We start from the raw sequence: 16,178 nt of genomic DNA, 5'->3' as shown, positions 1-16,178 counted from the left end.
TGTAATTTTAGAAAAACACCCCTTCGAAGAAATTTCTTTTATCTTTTTGAGGAAAATTTGGTTTTGAAAAAATTTCATGCTTTCGAAATTTTTTTATTTTACTTTATTTCTTCAAAATTTTTGAAAACAATTTTTTTTATAATTTTCGAAAAATACCCCTTTGAAAAAATGTTTTCTATGTGTCATAGTGGTATTCCATTAACTTTTAGGATTATAGTCAAATACTTACAAATATCTACGCTTTCACAAATAGCAACAATAAACAAATTTCCTCAAAACCAAAAAGTTTACTTTTTTTCTAAAAAAATTCTAAACAAACAACATAAAAAATTTAGAATTTTGTGTTCACTTGTGTTCACGAAAAAACAGTATTGTTTTTATTGTATTATTGTAACTGAAAACCAAAATGTTGCAAAAAATCAAAACAAAACTAAATTATTTTTTTGTGTTCATTTGGTCCATATGTTCCATAAAAAGTTGATATGGTAAATAATATGCAGGGTCTGATACACGCAAATTTCCATTGACCATTATAGTGACAAAATTATCGATCACCAATTCCAACAGGATTTCAAAATCAGAGTTGGAATGAGTTGTTGTGTGGTGTACTTCTGAAAAAATGAGAAATAAACAAAATAAATCTAAAAATTCGAATTCTAACTTTATCTTGTGTATGTTCTTATTACCTTTGAATTTTTCCAATGAAGCACCATTCATTTTAAATTTTCCAAGAATTTTTTTTATCATTTCGCGTTTCTTTCCTTTTTCATTCGATTCCAACATTTGTTCCTAGCCGAAAACATCGTTTGCAAACGCATTCATTTCCATACAGAATTGGTCAAAGAAAGCATTGCTCAATTGAATTGAAACATTATTTTCATAAATACTTAGGACCTTAACTAATGCACCTTGGTACATACCTAACGCAGATATTCATCGCGACCTTGACATCGATACTATAGATGAAACAATACAAAGCGCTAGCAGAAGACACATAAATAGACTATTAACGCATACAAATCCTATGATGAGAAGACTACCAAATAAAGAAAAATCGACCCAAAGTCGGCTTAACCGTCAAAGACCAACAGATCTTGCAAAATCCTTGTAATCAATTGCCAACTAATCGTATATGTCATTATTTGTTAACCACTTGTTTTTAAATAATATGTACATATATATTTCTTCAAAATGAGCTTGGGGGCATTGGCCCTTCAATATCACTCTCATTGCATCTTTTTGTAAATCAAATTACTTATTGTCTAACGACAGGTGTAATATTTTATGGAAGAAATAAAAAAAAATAAAAATTTTATTCGAATCATTTGAAATTTCTGTATACAATAACGAAAAATTCAAAAAAAGTTGTACACATAAAATGAATGTCGATTCGAAACTTACTTTAATCTAAGAATCGAGCAAGTTTTGTTTTGTACGATATTTTGATTTTTTTCTTTTTTTTAAATGAAGAAAATATTTAAAAGAAATTTTTTTTTGCTAAAAACCTTCCCCTAGTGGATCCCTATAATATGAAAAAAGAACGAATAAAATTGGCCTCGTATCGGCCCAAAAAAATGCGTACAAACGAACATCATTTCATTTTTATATATATAGATATATATTTATTGACCAAAAAGATAATATATTTATATTTATGTACGAGAATTTCGCCACCCACACAATAATCAGCGGTATGTATATACCGTAGCAAAAAGTGCGCTGGGATCGATTTTAATTTACTACGGCGTTGCTTGTGTAGTTGTGTACTCAACTTAACAGCGGGAATGTACAAGTAAAAGGAACGGAATAAGAGAAAAATTGAAAAATTCCCAACAACGCGCTGTTAGATGGTTGATTAGCTTGAAAATACCGCGCGCACTTGTATTGTCTGTTTGCGGACAGACCGAGTCGTTGACCCTTTTTGATTTTTTTTTTTTTTTAATTTGCTTATTTCCACCAAAAAAAAAGTGTGCAATAAATCCACGTACCTGGTTTTGCTGGAACGGATTGTTAGCTGATGGCTTGGTGCTTTTTATGCTTGCTGGTGCTCTTTAGCTTGCTGGTGCTTTTGATGCTTGCTGGTGCTCTTTAGCTTGCTGGTGCTTTTGATGCTTGCTGGTGCTCTTTGGCTTGCTGGTGCTCTGTTTAAATGGATCCTTTATTAAAATCCGGCTCGAAGGACCATGTTCTCATCGGAATGCGACGCAATGGGCGGTTTGAAAAATGTGGGGCCTCCACGGTCGCTCCGATGATATCTATATATATAAAAAGAAGTTACATTTCCTTGGTAATCTTATAACTCAAGAACCGCCGAACCGATTGACACGAAAATTTTAGAGTTCTTTTCTATCTTTGAGGAGGTGGTTTGTGCGAAGTTTGATTGAAATCGGTGCAGCCGTTCCTGAGTTATGACATTTTATGTGATTACAAAGTGAAGAAAATCGTGTTCGACGAAATTAAGTGGAAAGACAACAGACAACAAGACACAGACGGAGAAATCAGTCGGTTAATAGTGAAGCACCAAGAAACCGTCGTGGGCGTACGTCCGTTTATGATATACGTCAAATGGACCGCGCGTATTTCAATTACGATGCCACCATTGATTACAGCATGCATGCCTACATTGGCAAAATGAATATAGAATGTATACATTGCAAAGCAATTAAATTCAGAAACTAAACGCCTGGTATGTGCTGTGCTGGTGGGAAAGTCAAATTGCCGGTGCTAGAACTTCCGCCAGAACCTTTGCATTCATTGGTTTTTGGCAATTCACCAACGTCGAAGCATTTCCTCTTAAACATTAAAAAATACAATTCATGCTTTCAAATCACATCTTTTGGAGCTACAAATATTATAAGAGATGGATTTTTGCCGACGTTTAAGGTTATTACTTCGTTTGGAATAAACAATATCGTATTTAATTTATGTGCCGTCCCTGTGTTCGATGTTTTTAAAAAATCAGATCCGTTATCTACATATATTTCTCGAACTTTACAGATTCAAGGTCAAATATACCATAGAGCTGGGTCTTTGCTACTATTCCCAGATGGTGACCATCAATTTTTGCAAATATATTTTATTGGTGATGAGAATCGTGAATTAGATCAGCGCTGTGCAATTTCGACAAATACGAGAAGATTAATCGTGAATGAATTGCAAACAATGTTCCATCAACACAATGAATTCGTGAAATTGTTCAAAGTGGCACTCGATCTGATGCCCACCGATGACCACAAAATAATAATATAATAAAAGCCAATAAAACACCAATTGGGGAGCACGCCAGACGATTCAATATAAAAAAACATTTTATGTATGGTGGTGCGAAGCCCACTGGGGAATGCTAGTATTTTATAAAAAATGAAAAGCACAAAGGCGTGTCAGTATATATTCGTTAATATTTATTTTGCAGTATATATCTTAATATGCATGTCGATATAAAATGTGTATTGCAATATGTAACAACTCGGTGTTATTTATTGTTAATATAAAATATAAATATATATAATTTTATTTACCTCTGGCTGACACGTCCTGATCCTTTCCTTTAACAAATCGAAGTGAAAGTTATAATTGAAATTAAAGTGAAAGTAACCTCGCCGAACAACGTTTAACACGGTAAACGTTTTAACTGTTCGGCCTGGAAATGCCAGGGTTAACGGCCTTCACGTTGCAGCGACTGGAAACGGTGGTTAGCAACAGTCGGAACGGTAGACGCAGTTACCATTAGGGTGGCTAAAAAAAGTATATTTAATATTAGGCTGTGGCCTAAACACCAAGTGAGCGGAAACACCTCCTGGTGCAAGGCTTCTTCTTCTTCTTAATTGGCGCGATAACCGCTTACGCGATTTTGGCCGAGCTTAACAAAGCGCGCCAGTCGTTTCTTTCTCGTGCTAACCGGCGCCAATTGGACACACCAAGTGAAGCCAAGTCCTTCTCCACCTGATCTTTCCAACACAGAGGAGGCCTTCCTCTTCCTCTGCTACCACCAGCTGGTACCGCATCGAATACTTTCAAAGCCGGAGCGTTTGTATCCATTCGGACGACATGACCCAGCCAACGAAGCCGCTGGATCTTTATTCGCTGCGCTATGTCTATGTCGTCGTAAAGCTCATACAGCTCATCGTTCCATCGTCTGCGATATTCGCCGTTGCCAACGTGCAAAGGTCCAAAAATCTTACGCAGAATCTTTCTCTCGAACACTCCAAGCGTCGCTTCATCGGATGTTGTCATCGTCCACGCTTCTGCGCCTTCGTCAGGTCGGGCATGATGACAGTCTTGTAGAGTGTTAGTTTTGTTCGTCGAGAGAGGACTTTACTGCTCAGTTGCCTACTTAGTCCAAAGTAGCACTTGTTGTCAAGAGAGATTCTATGTTGGATTTCAAGGCTGACATTGTTATCGGTGTTAATGCTGGTTCCTAAATAAACGAAGTCTTTTGCAACCTCGAAATTATAACTGTCTACAGTGACGTGGGTGCCGATACGCGAGTGCGCCGACTGTTTGTTTGAAGACAGGAGGTACTTCGTTTTGTCCTCGTTCACCACCAAACCCATTCGCTTTGCCTCTTTATCCAGTTTGGAGAAGGCAGAACTAACAGCGCGGTTGTTAAGGCCGATGATATCGATATCATCGGCATACGCCAACAATTGTACGCTCTTATAAAATATTGTGCCTGAGCGATTAAGTTCTGCGGCTCGTACGATGCTCTCCAACATCAGGTTAAAGAAGTCACACGACAGTGAGTCACCCTGTCTGAAACCTCGTTTGGTATCAAACGGCTCGTAGAGGTCCTTCCCAATTCTGACGGCGCTGCTGGTGTTGAGCAGCGTCATCTTACATAGCCGTATTAGTTTTGCGGGGATACCAAATTCAGACATAGCGGCATACAGGTAACTCCTTTCCGTACTGTCGAATGCAGCTTTGAAGTCGACGAAAAGATGGTGTGTGTCGATTCTCCTTTCATGGGTCTTTTCCAAGATTTGGCGTATTGTGAATATTTGGTCAATGGTGGACTTTCCAGGTCTGAAGCCACACTGATAAGGTCCAATCAGTTGGTTGACGGTGGGCTTCAGCTTTTCACACAATACGCTCGCTAGAACCTTATAGGCGATATTTAGAAGACTAATCCCGCGGTAATTGGCACAAATTGCAGGATCGCCCTTCTTATGGATTGGGCAGAGCACACTTAAATTCCAATCGGCAGGCATGCTTTCATCCGACCATATTTTGCATAGAAGCTGATGCATGCACCTTACCAGCTCCTCGCCGCCATGTTTGAATAGCTCAGCCGGCAGTCCGTCGGCGCCCGCGGCTTTGTTGTTCTTTAGCCGTGATATTGCTATTCTCACCTCGTCATGGTCGGGTAACGGAACTACAATTCCGTCGTCATCGATTGGGGTATCGGGATCTTCACATTCTCTATGACATGCGCAGCTGTCACTGTGCAAGGCTGCTTTGGCTATAAGTGATATCACCAGAACTTTTTAGTGAAACTGCTATAACTCGTTTCCGGTTACTCCGAGCAGCCTGAAATTTCGGGAGGTTACTGCAAAACTATAATGCTTTCCGGGCACGAAAAATTATGAAAATCGAATGTAAAAAATCAAACTGCCAAATGCCATGTGAGCCGAAACACCTCCTGGTGCAAGGCCGCTTTGTCTATAAGTGATATCACCATAACTTTTTAGTAAAATTCTTATAACTCACTTCTCTTTACTCCGACCAGCCTGAACTTTGGGAGGTTGCTGGAAAAGTATTATGCTTTCTAAGCGTAAAGAATTATGAAAATCTAATGTAACACAACCGAACTGTCAAATGCCGAGTGAGCCGAAACACCTCCTAGTGCAAGGCTGCTTTTGCTCTAAGTGATATCACCATAACGTTTTAGTAAAATTCCTATAACTCACTTCTCTTTACTCCGATCAGCGTGAAATTTCGGGAGGTTGCTGTAAAGGTATTGTGCTTTCTAGGCACGAAAAATTATGAAAATCGAATGTAAAACAACCAAACTGTCAAATTCCGAGTGAGCCGAAAAACCTCCTAGTCCAAGGCTGCTTTGGCTATAAGTGATATCACCATAACTTTTTAGTAAAATTCCTATAACTCACTTCTCTCTACTCCGATCAGCGTGACATTTGGGAGGTTGCTGCAAAGGTATTGTGCTTTCTAGGCACGAAAAATTATGAAAATCGAATGCAAAACAACCAAACTGTCAAATTCCGAGTGAACCGAAAAACCTCCTAGTCCAAGGCTGCTTTGGCTATAAGTGATATCACCATAACTTTTTAGTAAAATTCCTATAACTCTCTTTTCTTTACTCCGATCAGCGTGAAATTTCGGGAGGTTGCTGCTAAGGTATTGTGCTTTCTAGGCACGAAAAATTATGAAAATCGAATGTAAAACAACCAAACTGTCAAATTCCGAGTGAGCCGAAAACCCTCCTAGTCCAAGGCTGCTCTGGCTATAAGTGATATCACCATAACTTTTTAGTAAAATTCCTATAACTCACTTTTCTTTACTCCGATCAGCGTGAAATTTCGGGAGGTTGCTGCAAAGGTATTGTGCTTGCCTGCCACGAAAAATTATGAAAATCGAATGTAAAACAACCAAACTGTCAAATTCCGAGTGAGCCGAAAAACCTCCTAGCCCAAGGCTGCTTTGGCTATAAGTGATATCACCATAACTTTTTAGTTAAATTCCTATAACACACTTCTCTTTACTCGGATAAGCGTGAAATTTCGGGAGGTTGCTGCAAAGGTATTGTGCTTTCTAGGCACGAAGAATTATGAAAATCGAATGTAAAACAACCAAACTGTCAAATTCCGAGTGAGCCGAAAAACCTCCTAGTCCAAGGCTGCTTTGGCTATAAGTGATATCACCAAAACTTTTTAGTAAAATTCCTATAACTCACTTCTCTTTACTCCGATCAGCGTGACATTTCGGGAGGTTGCTGCAAAGGTATTGTGCTTTCTAGGCACGAAAAATTATGAAAATCGAATGCAAAACAACCAAACTGTCAAATTCCGAGTGAACCGAAAAACCTCCTAGTGCAAGGCTGCTTTGGCTATAAGTGATATCACCATAACTTTTTAGTAAAATTCCTATAACTCACTTCTCTTTACTCCGATCAGCGTGACATTTCGGGAGGTTGCTGCAAAGGTATTGTGCTTTCTAGGCACGAAAAATTATGAAAATCGAATGCAAAACAACCAAACTGTCAAATTCCGAGTGAGCCGAAAAACCTCCTAGTGCAAGGCTGCTTTGGCTATAAGTGATATCACCATAACTGTTTAGTAAAATTCCTATAACTCTCTCTTCTTTACTCCGATCAGCGTGAAATTTCGGGAGGTTGCTGCTAAGGTATTGTGCTTTCTAGGCACGAAAAATTATGAAAATCGAATGTAAAACAACCAAACTGTCAAATTCCGAGTGAGCCGAAAACCCTCCTAGTCCAAGGCTGCTCTGGCTATAAGTGATATCACCATAACTTTTTAGTAAAATTCCTATAACTCACTTCTCTTTACTCCGATCAGCGTGACATTTCGGGAGGTTGCTGCTAAGGTATTGTGCTTTCCAGCCACGAAAACTTATGAAAATCGAATGTAAAACAACCAAACTGTCTAATTCCGAGTGTGCCGAAAAACCTCCTAGTCCAAGGCTGCTTTTGCTCTAAGTGATATCACCATAACGTTTTAGTAAAATTCCTATAACTCACTTCTCTTTACTCCGATCAGCGTGAAATTTCGGGAGGTTGCTGTAAAGGTATTGTGCTTTCTAGGCACGAAAAATTATGAAAATCGAATGTAAAACAACCAAACTGTCAAATTCCGAGTGAGCCGAAAAACCTCCTAGTGCAAGGCTGCTTTGGCTATAAGTGATATCACCATAACTTTTTAGTAAAACTGCTATAACTCGTTTCCGGTTACTCGGAGCAGCCTGAAATTTCGGGAGGTTGCTGCAGAACCTCCTAGTGCAAGGCTGCTTTGGCTATAAGTGATATCACCATAACTTTTTAGTAAAACTGCTATAACTCGTTTCCGGTTACTCCGAGCAGCCTGAAATTTCGGGAAGTTGCTGCAGAACTATAATGCTTTCTGGGCACAGAAAATTATGGAAATCGAATGTAAAACAACCAAACTGTCAAGTGCCGAGTGAACCGAAACACCTCCTAGTGCACGGCTGCTTTGGCTATAAGTGATATTACCATAACATTTTAGTAAAATTCCTATAACTCACTACTCTTTACTCTGATCAGCCTGAAATCTCGGGAGGTTGCTGCAGAACTATAATGCTTTATGGGCACGGAAAATTGTGGAAATCAAATTTAAAAGAACCAAACTGTCAAATGCCAAGTGTTCTCAAGGGAATGCGACGCAATGGGCGGTTTGAAAAATGTGGGGCCTCCACGGTCGCTCCGATGATATATTTTATAAAAAATGAAAAGCACAAAGGCGTGTCAGTATATATTCGTTAATATTTATTTTGCAGTATATATCTTAATATGCATGTCGATATAAAATGTGTATTGCAATATGTAACAACTCGGTGTTATTTATTGTTAATATAAAATATAAATATATATAATTTTATTTACCTCTAGCTGACACATCCTGATCCTTTCCTTTAACAAATCGAAGTGAAAGTTATAATTGAAATTAAAGTGAAAGTAACCTCGCCGAACAACGTTTAACACGGTAAACGTTTTAACTGTTCGGCGGGGAAATGCCAGGGTTAACGGTCTTCACCTTGCAGCGACTGGAAACGGTGGTTAGCAACAGTCGGAACGGTAGGCGCAGTTACCATTAGGGTGGCTAAAAAATGTATATTTAATATTAAGGTGTGGCCTAAACATGCCGGCCCCCTTGTGATAAGCAATGATTGTTTTAGGACGGAGGTGTCGGCCAACGTTCGGTATATTGGTGAGACATCGGAGGCTGCTGGTGCCGTCTGAAATGCTGTAAAGATGAAATTTTATGTACGTGGATTTATTATTGCACACGAAAAGAAGTAAATTTTATTATTTCAAATTTATTGATTTGTAATTTGTATTATACAAAATAAAAAATGTTTAGTTTAACGGGCAGACCCCGGACAGTACCCAGCCAAATATAGAACTCTGCGCCATTATGGCGCTGAGAGAGCGGGGTAGGGTCTCCTGTGTCATCACGCTGGAGTAAAGTTCCGCTCCTGTCACTAGGCGGATAGGAGTGGATTCAAAGAATTTGGAGTCCGCCAGTCTCATGTGCACGTAAGGCGCCGCTATACCCGGGTCGACGCTTCGGAAGGGGGTGACGCGCTGGAATCCCGGTACCACCGCAGCATGTGTGACAACGCGCTTCATATTGCCGTTCCTTCCGCGAATCGTTATCACGCATCCCTTTGGCCTCCTACCTGGGTACTTAATAAACCTAGGTCCCTTGCGAGCCGCTTGCGATGATTGTAACAGGTAGGCACGCGACGATGAGGGCGCGCACCAAGTGAAGGCGTCCCCCAGCCTCGATTTTAATGACGGCGGTCGGCATGATCGTCGCCACTGGGGGTAGCGCCTGTCCCGGAATGAGATCGCCTGCGCGGAATGCGGGTGGTAATGCTCGCTGGCGAGGTCTAGTCGCCAGTCGAGCATTGCGTCTTGGACGTTGGCGCACTAACGTCGTTCGCGTGCGTGGTGGAAAAGGCCTAGTTTCCGCTCCACGCTCGCGCCGACGTTCGTGCTATAGCTGGGGTCGAATAGGCCTGGTCTCCGATCTCCTGTTTACCCTGGTATGGAAAGGCCTTGTTTCCGCTTCACGCTCGCGCCGACGTTCGTGCTGTAGTTGGGGTCGAAGAGGCCTGGTCTCCGATCCCCTGTCTATGGTAGTACGGAAAGGCCTGGTTCCCGCTGCGGCCACAACTGGCCGAAAAGGCCTAGTTTCCGCTCCAGCCGTGGTTTGATCGGGAATCGATGTCTCCGAGAAATCGTCCGACGCATTAACTGACACCGCGTCGCTGTCTTCCTCAGCGACTTGCTGGCTCCACGAGCGTCGTTCCTCCGGAATATGCAGCATAGTGTGATGGTGATCGCCGCATCGTCTGCACCTTCTCTCGCTTGTGCAATTGCGCGACTTGTGGGCCATAGATAAGCAGTTGGCGCAATAGTGGCCCAGAAGCGCTTCCCGAAGCCGCTCAATCGGGCTGTTTCCCCGGAAGACGGGGCAGAGGCGTATTGGGTGGATTGCGTCACACAAACGGCACGCTGTCGGGTATCGTTGGGGGTAGCGACTAGCCCTTTTCTTCATAACGCTGTAGCGAGTCATATTATCGTAATCGGAGGGTGGCGAAATATTTTTAATTAGTTGTTTTTTTTTTTAAAACGAAAATTTGTAATGTATACACGGCTTTATAATTAGCTTTAGTGTATTATATTGGTAGTGGTGCATTTGGCTGGTCAGTGCAGTGCTGATCACAGCGAAGGAGAGGACAAAATAAAATAATATATATATTTTTTGTTAACTAAATATGCACTAGGCATTTTAGTTTTTTTTTGTTATTTGGCCAGAAGAAATTTTCATAGCCTTATGAGACACCCTGCCACCCAAAAAAAATAAAAATGTACCTAATTGGGTACAATCGCAAATTAATGTGATTTTAATATGTATGTTCACCGCGAGAGGGTGGGTACATACTAATGGTCACTGCAATATTCGCCGCATAGAAGGATCGTGTCTTGGCTATGTGTGGATCGTAACCAAGTACAAGGTGTCCTGCCGTGGTGTGCGTGATATATATTTTTTCCCTTTTGTTCTTATTATATTTTGTCTATAATAAGAACAAAATGATAAGCAAAAAAATTATATGTATGTATATATAAATATAATTTTGTATAGCATTTGCATACATATGTACGTGCATGATGTTAGAAAAAACTAATAGTTTGCGTTACTTTACGCAAACTATCCCTGGAATGTGGAACCCATTTATATCATTCCTGTAGGGTATTTTTGTTTTTGTTTCTTAATCCCTAATTTCCTTAATGGCTGACCTCGACCCATTTCCTTTTCACATTTTCACATGTGTATACGGGGCGTCGGCTACGGGTTTTTTTTGTTTGTGACAAACGTGAGTGAAAATAATAAATTCGTCAAAAGAATAATAAGTGAGAAATAGTGTGACTTTAAATAATTAAAAGTGCTTAACAATGTGCAAATTTTAAGACGAAATTTAGTAATTTCAATTATATTTTCCATATAAACTCGCGAACGCAAGAAAAAATTGAAATGTCTGACAAACCAAAGCGTCCTCTTTCCGCATATATGTTGTGGCTCAACGCTGCACGCGAGCAGATTAAGCGCGAAAATCCAGGCATTAAAGTAACCGAAGTGGCGAAAAAAGGTGGAGAGTTATGGCGTTCAATGAAGGACAAGTCGGAATGGGAAGCAAAGGCAGCTAAAGCCAAGGAAGATTTTGATGAAGCGGTGAGAGAATTTGAGGCCCATGGAGGCAGCTGCCGAATTTATATTCATATAATCAGCTGGATTGAAAACACGTTTGCACAAAGTTTGAAGTCACTCACATCAAAGGTAAAACAAAAATAATATGCGTCATTTTCGATCGTTTACACATGCATTTATCGTATGAAAAGTATTTAGTTGTAGTGAAAGTAACAAAATAGAAGCTTTGCATTTAATTTAATATAATAAAATTAAATAAATATTGATCAAAATGCATAGTTATAAGTAAATGTTCTGAGAAGTCGTGAAAAGAAAAAATAAAAATTAATATATGTGATAAAAAAATAATAAGTGACAAATGTGAGTGAGTAGTGTTAGAACTTGACGTTCCTCTGCCCAGGGAAAAATCGGGGAAAATACCCATTTGTTCTCCCGCCCCTTTTAAAAAAAGGGGTATAAGGGGGGTAGAGGGGTGTATCCCCATCTTAAAACTGAAAACAGAACCTACCGGAGGCTTATAGTTTTTAAGTTATTTGAGTTTAAAAATTGTAAAATTGACCAAGAATCCTCCTATTTTGGTTACTACAACCAGCCGAAGTGCTGCCAGACATCGTATAAATAAACAATTTTAGAAGATAATAAATGACTAGAAATACAAAATTTTACAAATTATTTCTATATTATATACGTCTATTCATATATATATATATATATATATATATATATATATATATATATATATATATATAGGTATATTTATGGATATATGTATATATTTATATACATATATATATTAATGCTTGATTTTCAGTAAAGTATGTTTGATTGTATGCATTTTGAATATATGATATATATATTTTTAATTCCAAATTTTCCCTATATTATGAATATATGATATATATATATACATATATATATTTAAAAAAAAAGAAAAAAAAGCGACGCAGGCGAAAATTTGGAATAAAAATCGCGCGATTTTTAATCCAAATTTTCACTATATTATACATATATACATTTAAAAAAAAAAGAAAAAAAAAGCGCCGCAGGCGAAAATTTGGAATAAAAAATCGCGCGATTTTTAATTCCAAATTTTCACTTTATTATGAATATATGATATATATATATACATATATATATTTAAAAAAAAGAAAAAGAAAAAGCGCCGCAGGCGAAAATTTGGAATAAAAAATCGCGCGATTTTTAATTCCAAATTTTCACTATATTATACATATATATATTTAAAAAAAAAAGAAAAAAAAAGCGCCGCAGGCGAAAATTTGGAATAAAAAATCGCGCGATTTTTAATTCCAAATTTTCGCCTGCGATATTGTATTTATGAACTCAATATATACATCTTAGAGGTTGTAAACCCCCATTCCTTCATTATTCTAACAGAAAAGAGTGTGTGGAAATTATGTTCCTATGTTGCTTCGTTTTCAATCGCATTCTATAATTTTTTTTATTTTTTGCTTCTGGCAGCACTCCATTCAGCCATGCTTTTCAGTTATTGTAAATTTAGCTGGCATATTTGGAGTTAGCAACTTAAAAATGCAATTTAAATTGTTAATTTATGGTATATATCAATAAAAAGAGTTAAAAACGTGTGTGTATGTTAATGTAGTTTGAATATTTATTAAAATAAATGTGATAAGTGCACTTATTGTATCAAAATTTGGTGAAGGTAAAAGACAAACTTTATCAACAAATAACTTAAAAACTATTATTAACAGAATAGTGTTGGTGCTAGTTTTAGCAAAATAAGCACGAAATGAACATCTCCTGTGAATTTCATTGAAAAATTCGTAATATTTCTTTCAAAACAAGTGAGGGGAGAACACATGGAGTCGGAGCCAAAAATCGTCGCGCTAAAAAAATTTCAGATCGAGCGTTATATTAAATATGTTAAGTGGCAATTTGTTGGCCTTTCGGGGGAAAATACCCATTTGGTCCCCCGCCTCTTTTAAAAAAAGGGGTTATAAGGGGGGGGGGGTAGAGGGGGTATTCTACTTTCTAAAAGTGAAAACCTCACTTGGCGGTGGCTTATAGTTTTTAAGTTATTTGAGTTTAAAAATTGTAAAATTGACCAAGAATCCTCCTATTTTGGTTACTACAACCAGCCGAAGTGCTGCCAGACATCGTATAAATAAACAATTTTAGAAGATAATAAATGAATTGAAATACAAAATTTTACAAATTATTTCTATATTATATACGTCTATTCATATATATATTATATATATAGGTATATTTATGGATATATGTATATATTTATATACATATATATATTAATGCTTGATTTTCAGTAAAGTATGTTTGATTGTATGCATTTTGAATATATGATATATATATGATATATATATTTTTAATTTCAAATTTTCACTATATTATTATAAATATATGATATATATATATACATATATATATTTAAAAAAAAAGAAAGAAAAAAAAGCGCCGGAGGCGAAAATTTTTTATTCCAAACTTTCACTATATTATACATATATATATTTAAAAAAAAAGAAAAAAAAAGCGCCGCAGGCGAAAAGTTGGAATAAAAAATAGCGCGATTTTTAATCCCAAATTTTCACTATATTATACATATATATATTTAAAAAAAAGAAAAAAAAAAGCGCCGCAGGCGAAAAATTTGGAATAAAAAATCGTCTATGCTGTCCACAGTATTTTTGCGTAAAACTTTCTTCTGCGTAGGCGGCCTTCGGCCGCACTTCAAAAAAATAACCCTCATCAGTCCAACTCCGGCTAGGCAATCCACAGTATTTTTGCGTAGTACTCCTTTTCGCGTAGGAATTTTACGTGAAGCTGAACTGTATTTCGAAAATCATATCGATATTGTATTTATATATATTTATGAACTCAATATATACACCTTAGAGGTTGTAAACCCCCATTCCCTCATTATTCTAACAAAAAAGAGTGTGGAAATTATGTTCCTATGTTGCTTCGTTTTCAATCGCATTCTATTTTTTTATTATTTTTTGCTTCTGGCAGCACTCCATTCAGCCATGCTTTTCAGTTATTGTAAATTTAGCTGGGGCGTCAAGTGTTTGCAAGTTATAAATGCAATTTAAATTGTTAATTTATGGTATATATCAATAAAAAGAGTTAAAAACGTGTGTGTATGTTAATGTAGTTTGAATATTTATTAAAATAAATGTGATAAGTGCACTTATTGTATCAAAATTTGGTGAAGGTAAAAGACAAATTTTATCAACAAATAACTTAAAAACTATTATTAACTGAATAGTGTTGGTGCTAGTTTTAGCAAAATAAGCTCGAAATCAACATCTCCTGTGAATTTCATTGGAAAATTCGTAATATTTCTCTCAAAACAAGTGAGGGGATACTGCATGGAGTCGGAGCCCCTTTCGGTTTTGCGTGTGAATAAAGGCTAGATAACAAGTGCGTAAAAATTCCACAGGTGCGCGTTACCAATGACGGCAATTTAGTGAATCGACCACCCACAAGAAATCCTTGGACCACGGCAAAGAAGGAGCGCCATCAGAATTTACGTATGGAGCTCGCATTTGGATCATCATGGAACGAAATATTATATTTTAATTAAATTTTTATTTATATTAAAGGTGAGATTTTAAAATATATGAATGTATATAATTAGTGCTTAATGAATTTTATAATTAATTCTGTGTATTATAGGCATCATCAACATATGTGACCATTGTGAACGCTGAAAAGGAGCAGTTTGCTGCAGCGCAGAAAAAACTGAAGTGACTACGACCATCCCATGTTGAAGCTATCTGGGATATCGCCAACTGGAAGGATATCTTTAATCACCTCGTTGCCGCTGCTAAGAGGTAAATATGTTAATACGTGAATATGACTGTAAAAGTAAGAATGTGCCTTTTTAGATGTTTGTGTCATCCAAGCTTTAATTGACCTAGAGAAAAATGGGGAAAATTGTAACGCACGAATTGCATCCCGGTAGGAAAGCTCGCGCGGTTACCGACCACAACCAACTGGTGTATCCACTACATGGCTTACTTCCATATGAACACACAAATCCGCGAACAGACGCAGGCCTTTAACTGTAGTTTTTGCGTTACATATTCAAAAGTGTTTGTTACTATAATTCGGATTATGTTATCGTTTTTCAAACATTCTCCTTTATGTACAAAATAATGTGGTTTACTTTCGCAGTTTTTCTCATTAGGGTTGTGCAATTTATTATGTTTTGTAGTTTTAGAAAACTGTGATAAAAAATTTACAAATTGTTGTAGTTAAATTCCAAGATATAATTATATGGGGCTAATATAATAATTTCACTTTTCCCTAATATGGTTTTTGTACCAGTGAAATAAAATTTATGTAAATATATTAGCATTGTCGTAATGTAATATTATATTTGTGTATTTTACACGTATATTAATGCTAATGGAATATCTGGGACTATGTTGTATGTGCATAAGTATAAAGGCGAAATTCAATAAACTGAATATAATCAATGAAATTAAGAAAAAATATTTTTGTTCATTTCTTAGCAACTTTAGTTTTCTACAACAAACTTCAGGTAGGGAATTGCTAAAATAATGGGAAATCAAAACAGTGAATTCAAATATTCCTACAGATAATAAAATAAATTTAAAAGTTTTTGAGAATGTCGATGCAATTGCATCCCTCGTAGGTTGTAGGTGTTGTAGTAGCTTCTTAGGTTTGCTAGGGTATAACCAGAGAATGTTAATGCAATGAGAAGGAGCAAATGTTAAACGAGCTTTTTTC

At 37.2% G+C, this 16,178-nt stretch overlaps 1 protein-coding gene and 1 long non-coding RNA gene across 2 annotated transcripts; both read left to right on the top strand.

Annotated features, from left to right (window-relative positions):
• Positions 1 to 11,093: 11,093 nt before the first annotated feature.
• Positions 11,094 to 11,622, top strand: LOC128870552 (high mobility group protein D-like). The gene has a single exon (XM_054113205.1). The coding sequence runs from the start codon at positions 11,253 to 11,255 to the stop codon at positions 11,568 to 11,570; it is 318 nt and encodes a 105-aa protein (XP_053969180.1). The 5' UTR covers positions 11,094 to 11,252; the 3' UTR covers positions 11,571 to 11,622.
• A 2,422-nt stretch (positions 11,623 to 14,044) lies between these two features.
• LOC128870547 (uncharacterized) lies at positions 14,045 to 15,906 on the top strand. Its single transcript, XR_008455411.1, has 3 exons — positions 14,045 to 15,025; positions 15,099 to 15,256; positions 15,311 to 15,906. It is a non-coding gene; the product is annotated as an uncharacterized LOC128870547 (long non-coding RNA).
• Positions 15,907 to 16,178: the final 272 nt, after the last annotated feature.

This window comes from Anastrepha ludens, chromosome Y (assembly GCF_028408465.1).
Source record: "Anastrepha ludens isolate Willacy chromosome Y, idAnaLude1.1, whole genome shotgun sequence".
In the NCBI taxonomy this organism is placed as follows: Eukaryota; Metazoa; Arthropoda; class Insecta; order Diptera; family Tephritidae; genus Anastrepha; species Anastrepha ludens.
Note: the sequence above shows the minus strand (reverse complement) of the source record. Positions and strands in the feature narration are given on the sequence as shown.

Bases quoted from the DNA above. Each gene is read 5' to 3' on its own strand.
- LOC128870552 (XM_054113205.1), top strand. From the start codon at position 11,253: ATGTCTGACAAACCAAAGCGTCCTCTTTCCGCATATATGTTGTGGCTC.